Genomic DNA, 15048 nt, shown 5'->3' with positions numbered 1-15048 from the left:
AATTTAATTTTCAATGAAGCAATACTTCCTACTTGTGTGGCGTTTTCTATTCAAAGATATGTTTTTGATTGTGCAATTCTCATAATAAGAGTACTAAAAAATTGCAAAGCCATTACAAAGGAGGTTAAAGGCAATGGAATTCCTTTTTTATCAGAAATGCTTTCTGTACAGTTGTTCCATTTGAAATGCATTTAATTGCAAATAGAAAGAAGAGAGAGAAAGCCAACAATGCAAGAGGCTGAAGCATTTTTCTCATCTTCTTTGAGTGAGCGTATTCAAATCTAAGCGGGCAGACAATGAGGGAAAGGAATCGTGCTCTGAATAGCCTCTCTCTCTCTCCTTTTCATTCCCAGGCCAATCCACAGCCTTCGTCTTCTCTGCTGTCAGGGGTGGGCTTTCTACTCACAGCTCAAACTTCCTAGCCATAGTGGTAGAACAACACATCCACTTGATGGCACAACAGTGGCACACATGTAGGTACTATTCATTGTGTCATTATGTGAGACCTGTGTGGGAGTCTGCGACTGTGTGGAAATATCATCTATGACAATCTACATGACATACTGGGAGTTGATGTTGTGCTTTAACCAAGCTGTTCAGCCACTTGTTTGACAAGGATGCAGCTCCTCACATCATCCGGCTCTGGCAGGCCCGAGCTCTAAAGCCATGGCCAAGTCCTGACCCTGGAACCTCGCTCTCCCCACTCATTTCACCGAGGGGAGGAGTATCTGGGGATCATGGGGCACAAAGTGCTTGAAGCCTGCGCCTTTGTTGGGGCAAGCCGGTAGAGAACACCCCCAGCAGATATGCTGACAGTCTCATGGGAGCAAGAGAAGAAGTTAAAGCAAAAAAGTGCACCCTTCAAACTTTCCAGTGCAGTTCGAGGAATTCTATTTTTTCTCAACAAAGATTTATACATATTTATACATGCCCAAATACTGATAGGAAGGTGGTAGAAAAAAAAATCTTGGAATTGCAGAGGTAAACTATATGTAAATGCCATAAAGTAATAGACTTGTAGTGCAAATCACACCATTTTATCTTTAATTTTGCTTTCGTACCCTCCCCACTCACCCCCCCATCCTCTTTCCTCTGGCTTAAAGGTGCATCAGAGATATGCATTTAAGCATATTCAGAACACGGGGCGTGAAATTAAATGTGTGGCAGAGTGAGAAAAATATACAGACGCTGGAGATGCCTTAAAAATAGTCATTTATGCAGATGGAGAGGAGTGAAATCATTTGCAATGGGATGACCCTCTCTCCAAGCATTTCTCCCCTCACTGTTCTTCCCTAATCTTGCTCTGTATCTTCATTTTTCATTGAACTCGCCAGTTTGCTGCTAAGCAGCCTTGTAGATAAGGCAAAGTGCTAAAAGGAGACGACAGAAGGAGCTCAGTGGGCCCGTTTCTATTGCACTTTCACCCAAGGCAATGGGCAGAATTTAACGGATTCCTTCCAACATATGTTTTTGCCAGATAAGTAAACAGTGTGTGTCGGAAATGAAAAAAAAGCATTTGCAATTTAATGACATTACAGCTCCCAGCTTAGCCCGCCGTGCTGCGAGGCGAGGAGCAGAGAAAGGGGAGAGCGGAAGAATGGAACCGGGTGTCATCAATGTTTTTTTTTTCTTTTCCCTTGCAAGCAGCAGCACTGAATTCTTCTTATTCTTTTCAAGCCCCTTCCCTTCTCCATCCCTTCCTGCTATTTTGTTCTTTTGCCCATAGTTTCCTCGCCTTTGTCAGACTGAAATTATCTATTATTTTATTCAGAAAACTTGCCATTCCCTACCATTCCACCCTCTTCAGCATCTGATTCTCTCAGAATTTGGGCTAAAACACATCTGCCCTGGCCACGGGTGCTCTCTCTCTCTTTCACTTACTCCCTCTTTATTTCTCTCAACCCCCTCCCTTGCCCTCCTTTGTTTGGCTTCATCAAAGTGTAATAGATGCTTGGCACAATAAAGAAGAGCAAGCCTCCATGTTTCCATAATGTTTAGACTCGGTGTGAGGACCACTGATGACTTAGAAAGAGAATCACCTCAGAGTCTATATTTCAGTGGCTGTAAATGATCCATCCGTCCTATGTAAAACTCAGTGATTTCCCTCTTTTCTCCCTACTGGCTGTCAGACAGCCGCCTTATTATAGAAGGCTAATTGTGCAGGAAAGCAGATTATGAGAGTGGTAGGATGTACTCCTTGACCATGTGCTAATGTGATGACAAGTTTGGGGACCCTCTAAGCAAAAGGCGTCGCACGCCAGGGCACTTTTGGCACTGGCTATAATCTGCCTTTGGTATTAACTCAGCAAACCGGCTTGTTTGAGTATGGATCAATCGCTCGCTCATTATTTTTACAAGAAAGCTTTATATTCAAGGCGCTTTCCTGGTGTTGATCTCTCATTAACCATGCTATGTAAATGCACTGGCAATCCCTGTGTAAGGGATACGTCACCCCAGGGCCCAGGCTTGCAGAAGCATGTTAAGGAAAAGAAGGGCCAGGAAATTTGGGTCAGTTGCCTTCGCCAAAACTTGAATTTCAGGTTTTCCTCAAAGCCCCCTGCTCAGCTTTTCTCTTTTAATGTGTTTTTGTTTGGTGATGTTATGTTTTAAATGTCAGCCCTGGAGCTGTCCAGCAATTTAGTACGCGTAGAAAGCCTTGTCTTAGTGTTGCTTCCAAGTCTTCGTGTTACCTCTGTAATCGCTGCTGGCTGCAACATTACACACACTCCATTCACCCATGGTCTTTTATCACCTCTCTGTGTATTGACTGTATAGGTAAAAGGTTAGATAGGGTCAGAATGAACTGATAATATTACAGGTTAAACAGCAATGCCTGCCTCATTTTGTTATATAGCATTAGTAGCTACTTGCTACAAGCTCACATATTTATCTGAGCAGAAAGGACCTGACATATGACACTGGGTCTTGAATCTGCATGAAATGAATTAGCTGTCAGGAAGCATTGTGCATCAAATTAAGGGGGAAATATTTCAACTTGTTTACTCATTTCTTACATGCGCACACAAACATCCAACAATTCATATTGCTCAGACATCTGTTTGCCTGACAAGAGATCCTGAGGCACGTGGTACGAGGAGTGGAGGATTCTGCCATATTTGGCTTCACTGTGCACTGGCATGGTGAATGACGCAACAGGAAAATGAACCTGACAGCACCAGGCATCGGCTCGGCATTTCTTTTGCGCCCTACATACATAAATCTCTTATTATTGCTCTGTGTTCGCTATGTATATTTTTACACCTGTCTGCATCAATATCAAAGTAGAGGTTTGGTTTTAGACATTCAAGTTCATTCGTGTCTCCTGTGAGAGTTTATATGTGGAAGGGAATAATTCCAAGGCTTCTTTCTATGTTGAAAAGGACTGTCAAAGGGCACTGTTCCACTTGACCCATTTTATTTTTCATACAAATAACTTTAGTGTGCTTGAATTAGCATGCTGGAAGTTGCAGAGTTGCATGGATGTTGTGGGACTGGCTGTGTATTTACTTTAAAATGTTAATGGCTATTAGCAGGTGAGGGAGCTATTTACTTTGAGTAAAACTCTATACATCTTACATGTGGATTAAAAAAACAGAGACATCTTTAGAGAGGAGCACCTCTCAGTGGCTCAAAAGAGAGAGAGAGATGTCCCTCTATATGCAGGTACTTCAGCAGCTCCTAGCCTTGTATCATCTTTGTTAGCAGCACAGCGAAAGTGAAGGCCAGACTTTTGATTGCTTTCCCCATTCACATCCTTTTATAGATCCCTTTTCTTCCCACACACAAGCAAACAAAGCCGGTATAAATACTACGTTCAAAAGCCATTACCTTCAATGTAACCCTTTTGCTGTAACAAAGAACATAGAAAATTTCCACAACACAATTTGACTAGGCACAGCGTGATGGTGTGGCTAAAGAGTATGGGATGTCTGAAGGACCCCTGCATGTGATGTCTGGTAGGACCATACATAATAGATTTGTTCTGAGGACCTTCACATTACTTCACAATTAAGGTATGAAGTCATGCTCCTTCATCAGCATAACTAATAGCACATTTCATGAACCGGCCATGTTTTCGAGATTAAAGACGCGTTTTGCATGTGTTGGATTTTCTGCCGAATATGATAAGGTGCCCAAACAAATTATTGCTTTACTGTCATCAAGGTGCGTACACTAGCGTTCTTTATATCGTCATTACTAAGGCATCCATAAAGTTGTTCCAGCGCATTACACCATGGCTCGCTGTGAAACTGAGTGCGGAAAAAACAATCTGACAGCCACAGTCATGAGATCAGTGTCAAGTCTATTAAATAAAGCGCTGCACCTGACACTATAAAATTCAATACAAAAAATAAACAGCTATGAGAGTAATGGAGTTTAGGACAATGTCTTTCTGAGAGAAAAGTAGGAGAAAAGTAGCATAAGCCAAAAGCCAAAATCCCAGTCCTCGTCCAGCAAATGCACTCTTCAGGTTCCCGACATTTCAGTACACAAAGATTAGTTCACGGAGCGACATATCATTTGGCAATGATCTATTTTGCCACTGTTAATTACAACAAGTCTGCACAATTTGACTGCTAAACCATGATATCACAATGCAGGGTATGAATCCCAAATCAAGCTTTGCACACCATAATCCTGTTAAAATGTAATAAATAATCCCTGTGCATTAATGTTGGCAATATTTCATTTTAATAAGTTCTTGTAAAATCGGGGGGGGGGGGGGGGGGGGGGGGGTGATGGCATTACAGCTCACTCACTTCAAGTGTGGTTGTGAGTGTGCAGGAGGAAATCATTCCTTCTCATTAAAGGTGCAATCTTCGAGCCCCCCAGATCTTTGTTGTAATAACTGGGAAAAATAATCTCTTTTATTGATAGGCACATGTAGAAGAGAGTATGCCAACTGACAGGTACTTATCTTTTGCCTGTGTCCTGTGTTATAGAAAGATATAATTCTTTGTGACTGCTCCTCGGGGCATCAGCTCTTCAACTTCATTATTTCTACTTAAGATAGATATATTTTTCCTTGAAAACCTGAGAATTAATACGAGACCCAGCAATCTCAGCCAGCGGTCATTTGGAAATGGAACAAAAAATGTCATGTCAGTTTAAAGAACATTTGTTAAGGCTGCTCGCTGACATTATTCTAATTTATTGATGGATTCATAGAATAATCCTATGCCTCATGTTTTGGCCTATTAACTTAATGATTTCAGTGACTACCTTGAAGCTATACGATCTTTATATAAAGTTAAATCTTCTCAAAATTGTTACTTTATCGACGTAAACATATGCAATTCTTTTTTCTCTCTCTCAATTTTATACCTGTGTACAGTATTCTCAGATTTTATGTTTGCATACCACCCTATGTAATGCCTGAACATGATTTCTGAAATAATGTTCCTCCTCATGCTCAGCATGGTTAAAAAGTCATTAGTGCAATGAGTTCCTTTAGTCAGCAGTGGGAGCTTTAGAGTCAGACAAAATGCTAAGAGGAAGGTCTGTTTCGCTTTGAATGTTTCTCTCTGTTTTGGAATTAACCCCGGATAAAGTGGACACTCTTGTTTGCCTTTACAAGCTGGTGCACAACACAGTTCTCTGTCTACAGACTATTTGAAAATGAAGGTTTCACCTAATAATTATTAAGGGATTTGGGTAGCTGGGTGGGAGTAGAGGGGATGAGGGAAATATCTATTCATTGTGCATTTATTTTATTCTTATATTTACAGTCTTAAAAGACATGGTATTCTTTGTGTTTAGCTTTTTTTATGCTGGATCCTTCATATTTTATTTTATATTTCAAAAAAATGACAAAATCTAATTTTCCCATATATATTTTTCCCTTTCCTTTCACATTTAAAAAAAATCAAATGCTAACTGGAGAAGGGTGTTAGATGATAACTCATCCTTGTACCGCAAACTGCATATTTCATGAAGGCAGCAGAATAAGAATTGGCGTTAAAGCACATGTTTTACACAAAAAAATGTAAAATAATTCACATGTTGTATGGGCCATGAAGAAATAAATGTCAATACAACATTTTTACCTTTGTGTGATATAATACATCTAAAATATTTCTTTAATTTTGTACAGTTTTGACAATTTATTGTTAAAAGTGTGCTCCTCTATAGTCATCTACTTACTCTAATTCATTTATTATGTTCTCATGCTTGACTCAGTGGCAGACTCCTTATACAATCAAGATTAAAATATAACACGGACTATTTTTGCATTTACACACATTTAAGGTTTGAGAAGAGTAGCGGTGCAAAAGGAGAGCCGACACAGAACATATGGAAACCCTTTACAATAAACAATATTATTTGAGTTATTTGAGGACCCTGAATACAACTAACTTTTTATTTCCTGAAATAAATTCTTCATATATAAAATTTGTGCATTAAGCAAATGAATTTGTTTGAGCTGTTACAAAGCCTCGAAATATTAGAGTTAAATAATCTGCAGGATCACAATTTTTATTTTATTTCATTCTGTCAATATGAGGCGGGAATGTTTTCATACAGAAAAGCGTTCAAGTTTTATTTTCAAGATTCTCCAATTATAAAAATTTACCGATGTAAAAGATGCACTAAAATGTATGCCAACAAACCGAAATAAATAAAGTGGGGTTACGATTTTGCTGCTAAAGACTGTACAGACTGTAAGTGCAGGTTACTCATCTCACCTGCAAAACTCACGATCACCTCAACCAGCACCCCTCCCGCATGCACCCATTTGCCCCCAACCTAATTCAAGCATCCCCTCTCTGAACTCCAGCACGGGTCCATCTACTTATTGCATTATGTACTATTAAACAAACTTGGACTTCTTAAAGGCAGAGTCAGACTTCAGAGGCTGTGTGCCATGTTTATAGGGATGGACTGTACAGTACACAGAGATTTCTCATTTCTCTTGGTGACCTTGGGCACAGTGACATGTATGGTTTTGAGGCTTTGATTTGCCATGTTGAAGTGTTGCGGAAAAGGTGCAATGCAAGATAATTTTGGCATTTTTTTCCCCCTCCTGGGAGCATAGAGAAGTAAGAAATACAGCAGTTCATACTCTGGAGATTACAGGTAATATGGCACACAGCCTCCATAAACATTCTTGACCCAGCCTGATGATGGAGATATTGCTTCAGGAGAGACTTTTCACACTTTGATTTGCCTAAAATGAGATGGAGAACTCAGTGATCAGACTCTTTGAGGTTCCTCGCGGAGAAGCCAGCACTGGCTGTATATCTCCCAGCATTACACACATGCTATGACAACCAGGTGAGCAAGAAGCACACTCCTGCAAACAAATTGAGAAAATATCCTCAAACAGATGATATTGATGTATTATTCATGTCAGAAGAAATACTAAAATGATCCATCTCAGGCCATTGAAGCCAGGTGATAATCCACTTGCTTGTGGGGCAGCCCTTGGCGAATTAGAGATGAGGAAACCATTGTAGATCCCTCTAAGGTCAACATGGCTGAACTGGTGATACATATGTATGTTAATTTGCCTAATCTCACTTCTACAAATGTCTTACAGGCACATAAAGGGTTTAACACTAAGACATAATGATATCAGGGCATCAGGCGGGGGCTTATGAAAACACAAGGCAGCCATGGCTTTAAATCTTATGTAGAAACCTTTGTATTGACTGTCAATATCTAGAGTAAAATACCAAGGCATGTATTCTCTGGATTTTTTTTTTCAGTGAAAACATTAATTTCAGCCATTTTTTTTCCTATTAAAAATATTCTTTAACTAGTCACAGCTTAAATAAAAAAGAAGTCTCTTTAATTTGGTTGACTTTAAAATATTTTATTAATTTTTTGAGTGTTCTCTGAATATTGGACTATTATTTTCTATGAATAACACTTTAGCTAAAAGCACTTCTCATGTCAGATCCCTACTGCCAGTTTTGCTCAGAGTTTAACAGACATCAATAAAGTCTAAAATTAATTTACACCCTGCTCTTTAGAAAGAGAAGTCCTTATCTCATGTACACACTTCAGATAAATCAAATAGACATAAATGCTTTCTATGCCTCACTCCCTTGATTCCAACAAAAGGCACTGTACCTGACGGAGGGCTGCTACTGCACTACTTTCGGTTTAGATAAAAGAGTTATTTAATCTTTATTTAATCTGAACAACCCTTTGAATCCCCCCAGTGTTTTTTAACAGTTGCTCACAATGATTAGCACCTTCAAATGTTTTTTATTTTTTTACATTTTGATTACATCATATGCTTATCATGCAGCTCTTTCTGTGGCCAGATTTAACTTTTTTTTCAGACAAAGAAAAAGTGTAATGAGAAAAGTTCACCTACTGAAAAAAAGGATCGCTCTTAATTGCAATTACAAAACTAAGGATAAGGATCAAAAGTCAAGAGAACCTGGAATAATTACCCCTAATAAGTCTGTCAGTTTAGCTTGGTTATATATCCAAGTATTTAGACTTTTAATCATCCCCAAATCATTCCAACTATTTATTATATCGCCAGAATCTGATTTTATTTCTCCTGGTTTTCCTGCAAGAGAATCAACATTTTATAGGGGGAGAAAAAAAGTTTTCTCCCACTTTTGTTCCATAGTTATATCTCCACCTTTCCCATTGAGTTCCCCTCTTAGTCAGAAAAAACATAGGCTATCTATTCAAAAGGCATTTAGTCCATTTCTTTCTTGGCCGGTAAACCTATTCATCAATTGTTCTGGCTTGTAGATTGCATTCTAATGCTAATCTAGCGTGTTAAATATCTTTTTGTTCCCCTTTCACCGTTTTGTCATTCAGTTTATCCAGTTTTGGCCACCCATTTTATTTATTTATGCGCCTGCTTCTATTCATGCGCTCATGTATTTTTTATTATGTTGTTTCACTGTCATGCAGTGTCAACTCACTCTATTCAATGTGGGCTACTTGAAGGGCTTGGAGGGACAAAGCGTGTACACATTGCACTGCTATTCACTCCGGCCAGCTGGATCGACTGAAAAAAACCTTGTGAAAAGAAATCCTCCACAATGGACACAGAAGAAGTGCACAATGCTAACAGTTTTCCAAATACCACTGATTGCTTTCATCACAATGAGGGAAAGCAGCCGCTTTTGCTGAGCTCCACTTCAACAAACAACACTCTCACAAAACCTCCCAACCCACGTTTTGTTCCCAGACAAAACCTCCTCGACCGTCTAAACGCTCCCAGAGTTGGAAAAAAGTTCTTTCAGCTTTCTTCCTCTTTTCCTCAAGAAAAAAAATATAATAAAAAAAAGGGTCAAAGAAAGAGAAAGAAATGGTGGCTGAACTCGCAATGCGGATTCTTTCACAGCCTCCGGGACGATCTCTGTTTTGATCCGACAGTTTTGCCCTTTTATGACACCTCCAAAAAATACGCTTTGTCGTTCGTGACACGTCATTCAGAATTATCTCATTACAAAATGAAAAAGAACGAGGAGTTCTTTAAAAAAAAAAAAAGGAAAAAAAAAGAGGCCTAACCTGGAGGAAAGCGTCAAATTCCGGTGTCAAAAAGTACACCTTTTTTCCGCTCTGCGCTTTTCTACTGTGAACTAAACACAACGCGCTGTTTTCGAGGCCAAGAAGGAAGTTCCGTAAAAAGAAGAGATCGAGGTGTTACAATGGAGAACATAGCGGTGAAAGGGTTTAATTAACCGTGACGGAGATAATTATCCCTGGACTGTCCAAATTAGTTTTGCATAATCGCTCTGATCCTTATGAATTAATCTCTTAGTGTAGTCTGGTAGAAGCGCTTTGCTTAAATTACACATTTTACTTAAAAAAAAATCTACGTGCGCGGTAATGCACATACACACCTGTTTTACGCACGCACGTGCACGCGCACACGTGACTACACGGTCCTTAAAACGGGTGATAAGCATTTATATATTTGTCTTTAAAATTTAAATTATTCTTCTTTTAATTTGCATTAATTGCGATTGCTGTTTGGAGTTGTTTTTTTTAACTGAAGAGCGCGCAGCTCAGGCTGACGTAGAGCATAAAAGACGTGTTTGTTCTGCAGCCTTAAAGCAGCTCTCTCTCCTTTTTTTCTTTCTCCTTGGGAAAAAGAAAGCTCAGAGTACCACACAGTTTTATCTTCCTTCCTATTCACGATTAAAATTGTGATAAATAAGGTTTTGGCTCTTGATAACAATGGGCTGATTTAGATTTCCCCCCCTAGTAATGCCATTCAATGCGCGGACAAAAGCGGCCTTTGGAGGATACCTTACACTTCACCTGGACTGAGGAGCAAGAGCAGGAAAAAGAAAAGATAACAATCTTGTTCATCTCATCAAGAACTACAGCCGCGATTCCCTTCCGTTTAATCCGAATACGCTTTATTGTAGTCCTTTGCTGAACAAGTGAACAGTAGCAATAGTTTGAAGTACATAACGGAGGTTAAAGAAAACACAAAACATACAAATTCCATAAGAGTTAGTTAAAAACGTCTTTTTTCTGCACATGATACGAGGAGTGGGAGAATGGTGAATCCAGGAAATTATAAACCCACTAAATAAACTTCCATCTGCAACTTTTTTTTAATCTTCTTCTTCTGCATCTTCAAATCTGAACTTTTTTTTTCAAGAGAAAGAAAATAGGGTTTGGTGAATCAAACCCCGAAAGTTATAAAGCATTAAAACTGAATATCACCTTCAAAATAAATTACATCCTCTACGTTTCATGTGCAAATAATACAGAAACTAGCCTCATTCACTTTTTTAAAAAATTGTCTGGTTCACCATAGATTCCACTAAACAATAAATAGTACAGACATCTATAAAACGGTTTAAAAACTCAAAATATACACCGGGTTTCTAGTGAAATACGTAGCTTCCTGGCCCTATCTCAAACACTAAGCCTATAACGGCAAATAAACTAAAGTCATTTTTATCTGTACACATTTACAGTGCTGTAACAACTCCCCTTGACCCATGAATTATAACCTCCAGCAACTTATTTGTGAGGAAATGCCTTGATCCTTAACATGGTCATTGTATATGCTGACCTTGATTCCAAACTGGTTAGTCAGGCAGGTGCAAAAGATAGAAATCGATCAGGACAGCCTTAAAAATGAGTTTTCACAAGGGGAAACTGCTTTTATACCTCTCTCTCTAAACTGTGTGCATGTGTGCCATCTTTTTAGTCCTTTTCCTTGTGGCTGTGTGAAGTGATGGCTTGGTAATAATAGATTAGAGAGTTCTCTAAATAAGCATTACCTTAGATAAAGGCATTAATCAATATACATACACATGTGATATCTGAGACGACGAGCACTTCATCACATGTACAAGTTTGTGCATGCACAATAAAACTCTTGCGTGAATAGCTTTTTTTCTGTTTGTTTTGATTTCACATTTCATTTTCTCAGATGTCCAAAGTGGGCCTATCATAATGCCGCAGCATATGCAGGGTACGGTTCAAGTTGAGGTTTTCCCATCCCGGGGAGCAGAATGTATGCTAAGGGTGGTTGGAGTCCTGCTGAGGGCCAGGCCGTACAGTTACACGGGATCATGTAGCCTGGGTTTCCCGGGGACGGATGTGAGTGAGTGTGGGTGTGCGTCCCGCCACCTACACTGCCAGTCCCGGTGAAAGCCGTAGCGCCTCCCGGCGGGTAACCCAAAGGAGAAGCGTACGGAAACGAAGGTGGGGAAAGCTCGGTCATCTTGGATCCCAGGTCGAAAAATGAGTAGGGGTTCGTGGACATGGAGGGGTTGAAGAATACCCTGGCCGCCGCAGCCGCAGCAGCTGCTGCTGCCTTATCGGGGTTCCCAATGACAGACTCGGAAAGTGCTCCAGTGGAAAGCCCGCTAACTTTGAGTGCGTCGTGCTCCCCGAGATTGTAGGGCACGGGGAAAGAAAACTTATCTTTTTTCATCAGAGTCTTGGGCTTCCGCCTCGGTCTGTATTTATAGTCTGGGTGTTCCTTCATGTGCATCGCTCTCAGCCGTTTGGCTTCGTCGATGAATGGCCTTTTCTCAGACTCGGTGAGAAGTTTCCACTCCGCTCCCAGTCTCTTGCTGATCTCGGAGTTGTGCATTTTAGGGTTCTCCTGAGCCATTTTTCTGCGCTGGGCTCTGGACCAAACCATGAAAGCATTCATCGGACGTTTAACGTGATCCATCGGTTTAGACATGTTGGCACAAACTGTCTCTGAAAGCAAAATATTGCACAAAAATCAAACAAAGTATAGATAACTTCCAAGTTAAGTACAGAAAAAACAAAACAAAACGCACTTTATAAAGAGTAGCTTATTCAGACAGCGTCAGCAGGACGACATTAAAATGAAGATTCGCTTAAACTGCAGCTCGTACGTTTGCTTACTTACTTAACACTTCAGTTCTTCATCCCACCGGTGATTATCATGCGAAAAGTACAAACGGCAGCGTCCTTAAGAGTGCTCCAGTGTTTCCTGCTTCATGGTTCCATCCAGCAGTGGTGCGGCTTTAGTGAAGATGAAGAAGATGAAGCAAAAGAAAAACTGTGCCTTGCTTTCCTCTTGTCGCCTGAGACTGTCAACCAGCACTCAGCAGCAGCATACACGCAAGTGAATGGTAACTCCCGCCTGCCCCATGTGAAATACAGGGGTTGTGCGGCAGGTAGTGAAAGTGCTGCTAGCGCATGCGCACTTGCAGCGATCACGCAGGCGACTGCTGGACAGTTTTTTTCTTTTCTTTTTTTTTATTCCACCCTGATTTTAAAGGTTATGCGCATCTCGTATTTACGTCTTTATGTATTTTATGAGACCTGTGTGTCCTCGGTGTTAAAGGTCAGTAGTTTCATCTTTTCATCCCAGCAGCTTTATTCTAATGAGAACTTTGTGTTTAGTTTTTTTTAACGAAAAAATAGGCTACATAAGAGATGTACCTGAAATACCTGAGGATGGCAGCACATGTGAAAATTAATAATGCTGTCAGGTTTAGGGTGGAAAGTGACTGCAGACAGATGTGCGTTGACATTTACTCTCAGCTTGTACTGAATTTCTGAAATCAGATAGTTAAAAAACAACAGCTCACGTGCTTTCACTGATTTAAAAGGCATCAGTAGACACTTCCTATCAGTTTCATGTGTGCGTTTGTCAAATCAAACCAGCTCACTCCACTTTCTCACCTTTCATCCTCACCGGTGACTCCGTCTGCTGTCCCTTTTCCCTTCCCTCTTTCCCCTTGGGTGGCAATGGCATTCAAAAAAAAAAAAAAAAAGTAGCGTGAGCACAAGACGACACGAGAGCTAAAGAATGTCTTCTTTAATTTTCTGATATTGCGGTATTTGCGGTAAATAAGCAAATGTTGAGGAGGTCTGAAGTGTTTCTAATCGCGCTTGGTGAAAATTAATTACTTTCCTGAAATCCCCCTTTTCACTTTCACTTCAAAGGACTTTCCCAAGGGCAGCGAATCAACAACTGAAATTAGGTTGTCGAATATTCAACTAAGCAATTACAGCTATCTGCAGGACCTGTTGAGCAAATTGTAGGTTTAAGTGGCTTGTTCTGGCACCTTCTCTGTTGTACATAATTATATATATATGTATGTGTGTGTACAAAAAAAAGGAAATAGAAGAGCGGCATCGAACAATATTATAAATGAGGAATTAGGCTGTAGGTCGAGCGTTTAAATGAGGATATAAACGGAAGTTTAATTCAATTCACCTTACTGTTGTCCTTTTTTAACGGTTCAGCCTAATCTCCAGTTTACACAATATAGAATGTGGAATTATTATTATTATTATTATTATTATTATTATTATTATTATTATGTCGGGAAATTATTGAAAGTTATCAGTAAAGACCCAAAGTGAAGATGAGGAATTTTTTCTTATTCACATTTCTTTTTTACAAGGATTACGTTGTTTTATTACCGCGGAGAGAAGACGCTCACTGAGGCATCGCTCTTTTGTTTCAGGTACGAAACCTGACAAGGTGAAGATGATCCGCGCCGGAAACGGGGACCAGATGAGAGACAAACCTGCTGCTTATAAGCTGGCTCGCAGCATCTCTCAGCACCGCGCGCCCCTTTTTTTGTTCGCGTGTCATTCACCTCGATAACGTTCCTGCAACGAAGCGCTGCACGCGCTCACTCCACAGGAGCGTAAACCTCTCGTGACACCAAAGTGCAAACATTTCTATAAACTGTGCGTAGAAGCCCGAGTGGAAAGTTCTCGTTGGGAGTTCTAGACGTGCAGAGGTAAGTATGTGCACACATGCTTGCTGTCACTGGGCCCCTTGAGATTTCTTATTTACTTATTTATATGAATTTCTCATTGCTGTTCTCTTTTATTTTAGAGTTATTTAACTGCATGGAAATATATAGTTCCTCCTAAATTATGGCCTCTGTTTTAATGATGTATATTGGGGATTTGAGGCCTGCTTTAACGGGGCAGGTACAGCCACCAAGGAGGTTGTGTGCTCAGAAAAAAATGTCAGGATTTGTTTTATCTGTTTGAAAGAAGAGCTTATTATATTGTAAACTGATGCAACATTAATTTATTCAATTTGTAATGGAATTCATATCTAAAATAATAATAATAATAATAATAATAATAATAATAATAATATAACAACAACAGTAAACACTCCAGTCTGTGTTTCCCCCCCCTTCTTCTTCTTTTTTTTAACCTCTGCTCCTAGAAGGAACACTTAAATAATTCAACATGAGTTAGTGAGAGTGGGAGAATTACCTGCCGATAAAGCCTGGGTCCAGCCTCTGAGACGGAGCCAGCACTCCCACCTCACAGCACATTGATGATAAGAGTGAATAGAAAAATATCATGCAAATAGAAGGCAGACAGCAGCAACAACAAGCCCATGGGGACATTTTCCTACCCGGGGAGATCGCGCACAGTTCACTCTAAAGTGCTAAAGCCATCACTCTGAAATAGGACCCCCTGGAGGTGCAAGAATCTCCACGATAGCGACAAACAGTTTATTCTGCTCAACACTCCACTAAGTCTGTGAGAAAGCACAACAAATTATGGGGAGAGACTTGATGAGGATCCCTGGATAATCCCAGTTTGCATAAAAAGCCCTCATCTATAAAGAATATTGTA

General features: G+C 40.0%; 1 protein-coding gene across 1 annotated transcript; it reads right to left on the bottom strand.

Moving 5' to 3' along the window:
• Nucleotides 1–10336: 10336 nt before the first annotated feature.
• sox21b (SRY-box transcription factor 21b) lies at nt 10337–12556 on the bottom strand. Its single transcript, XM_063499662.1, has 2 exons — nt 12332–12556; nt 10337–12156 (listed from the first exon to the last, which is right to left on the bottom strand). The coding sequence occupies exon 2, from the start codon at nt 12137–12139 to the stop codon at nt 11393–11395; it is 747 nt and encodes a 248-aa protein (XP_063355732.1). The 5' UTR covers nt 12140–12156; nt 12332–12556; the 3' UTR covers nt 10337–11392.
• Between the last annotated feature and the right edge of the window lie 2492 nt (nt 12557–15048).

Source organism: Pelmatolapia mariae, linkage group LG16_19 (assembly GCF_036321145.2).
Source record: "Pelmatolapia mariae isolate MD_Pm_ZW linkage group LG16_19, Pm_UMD_F_2, whole genome shotgun sequence".
In the NCBI taxonomy this organism is placed as follows: domain Eukaryota; kingdom Metazoa; phylum Chordata; class Actinopteri; order Cichliformes; family Cichlidae; genus Pelmatolapia; species Pelmatolapia mariae.
Note: the sequence above shows the minus strand (reverse complement) of the source record. Positions and strands in the feature narration are given on the sequence as shown.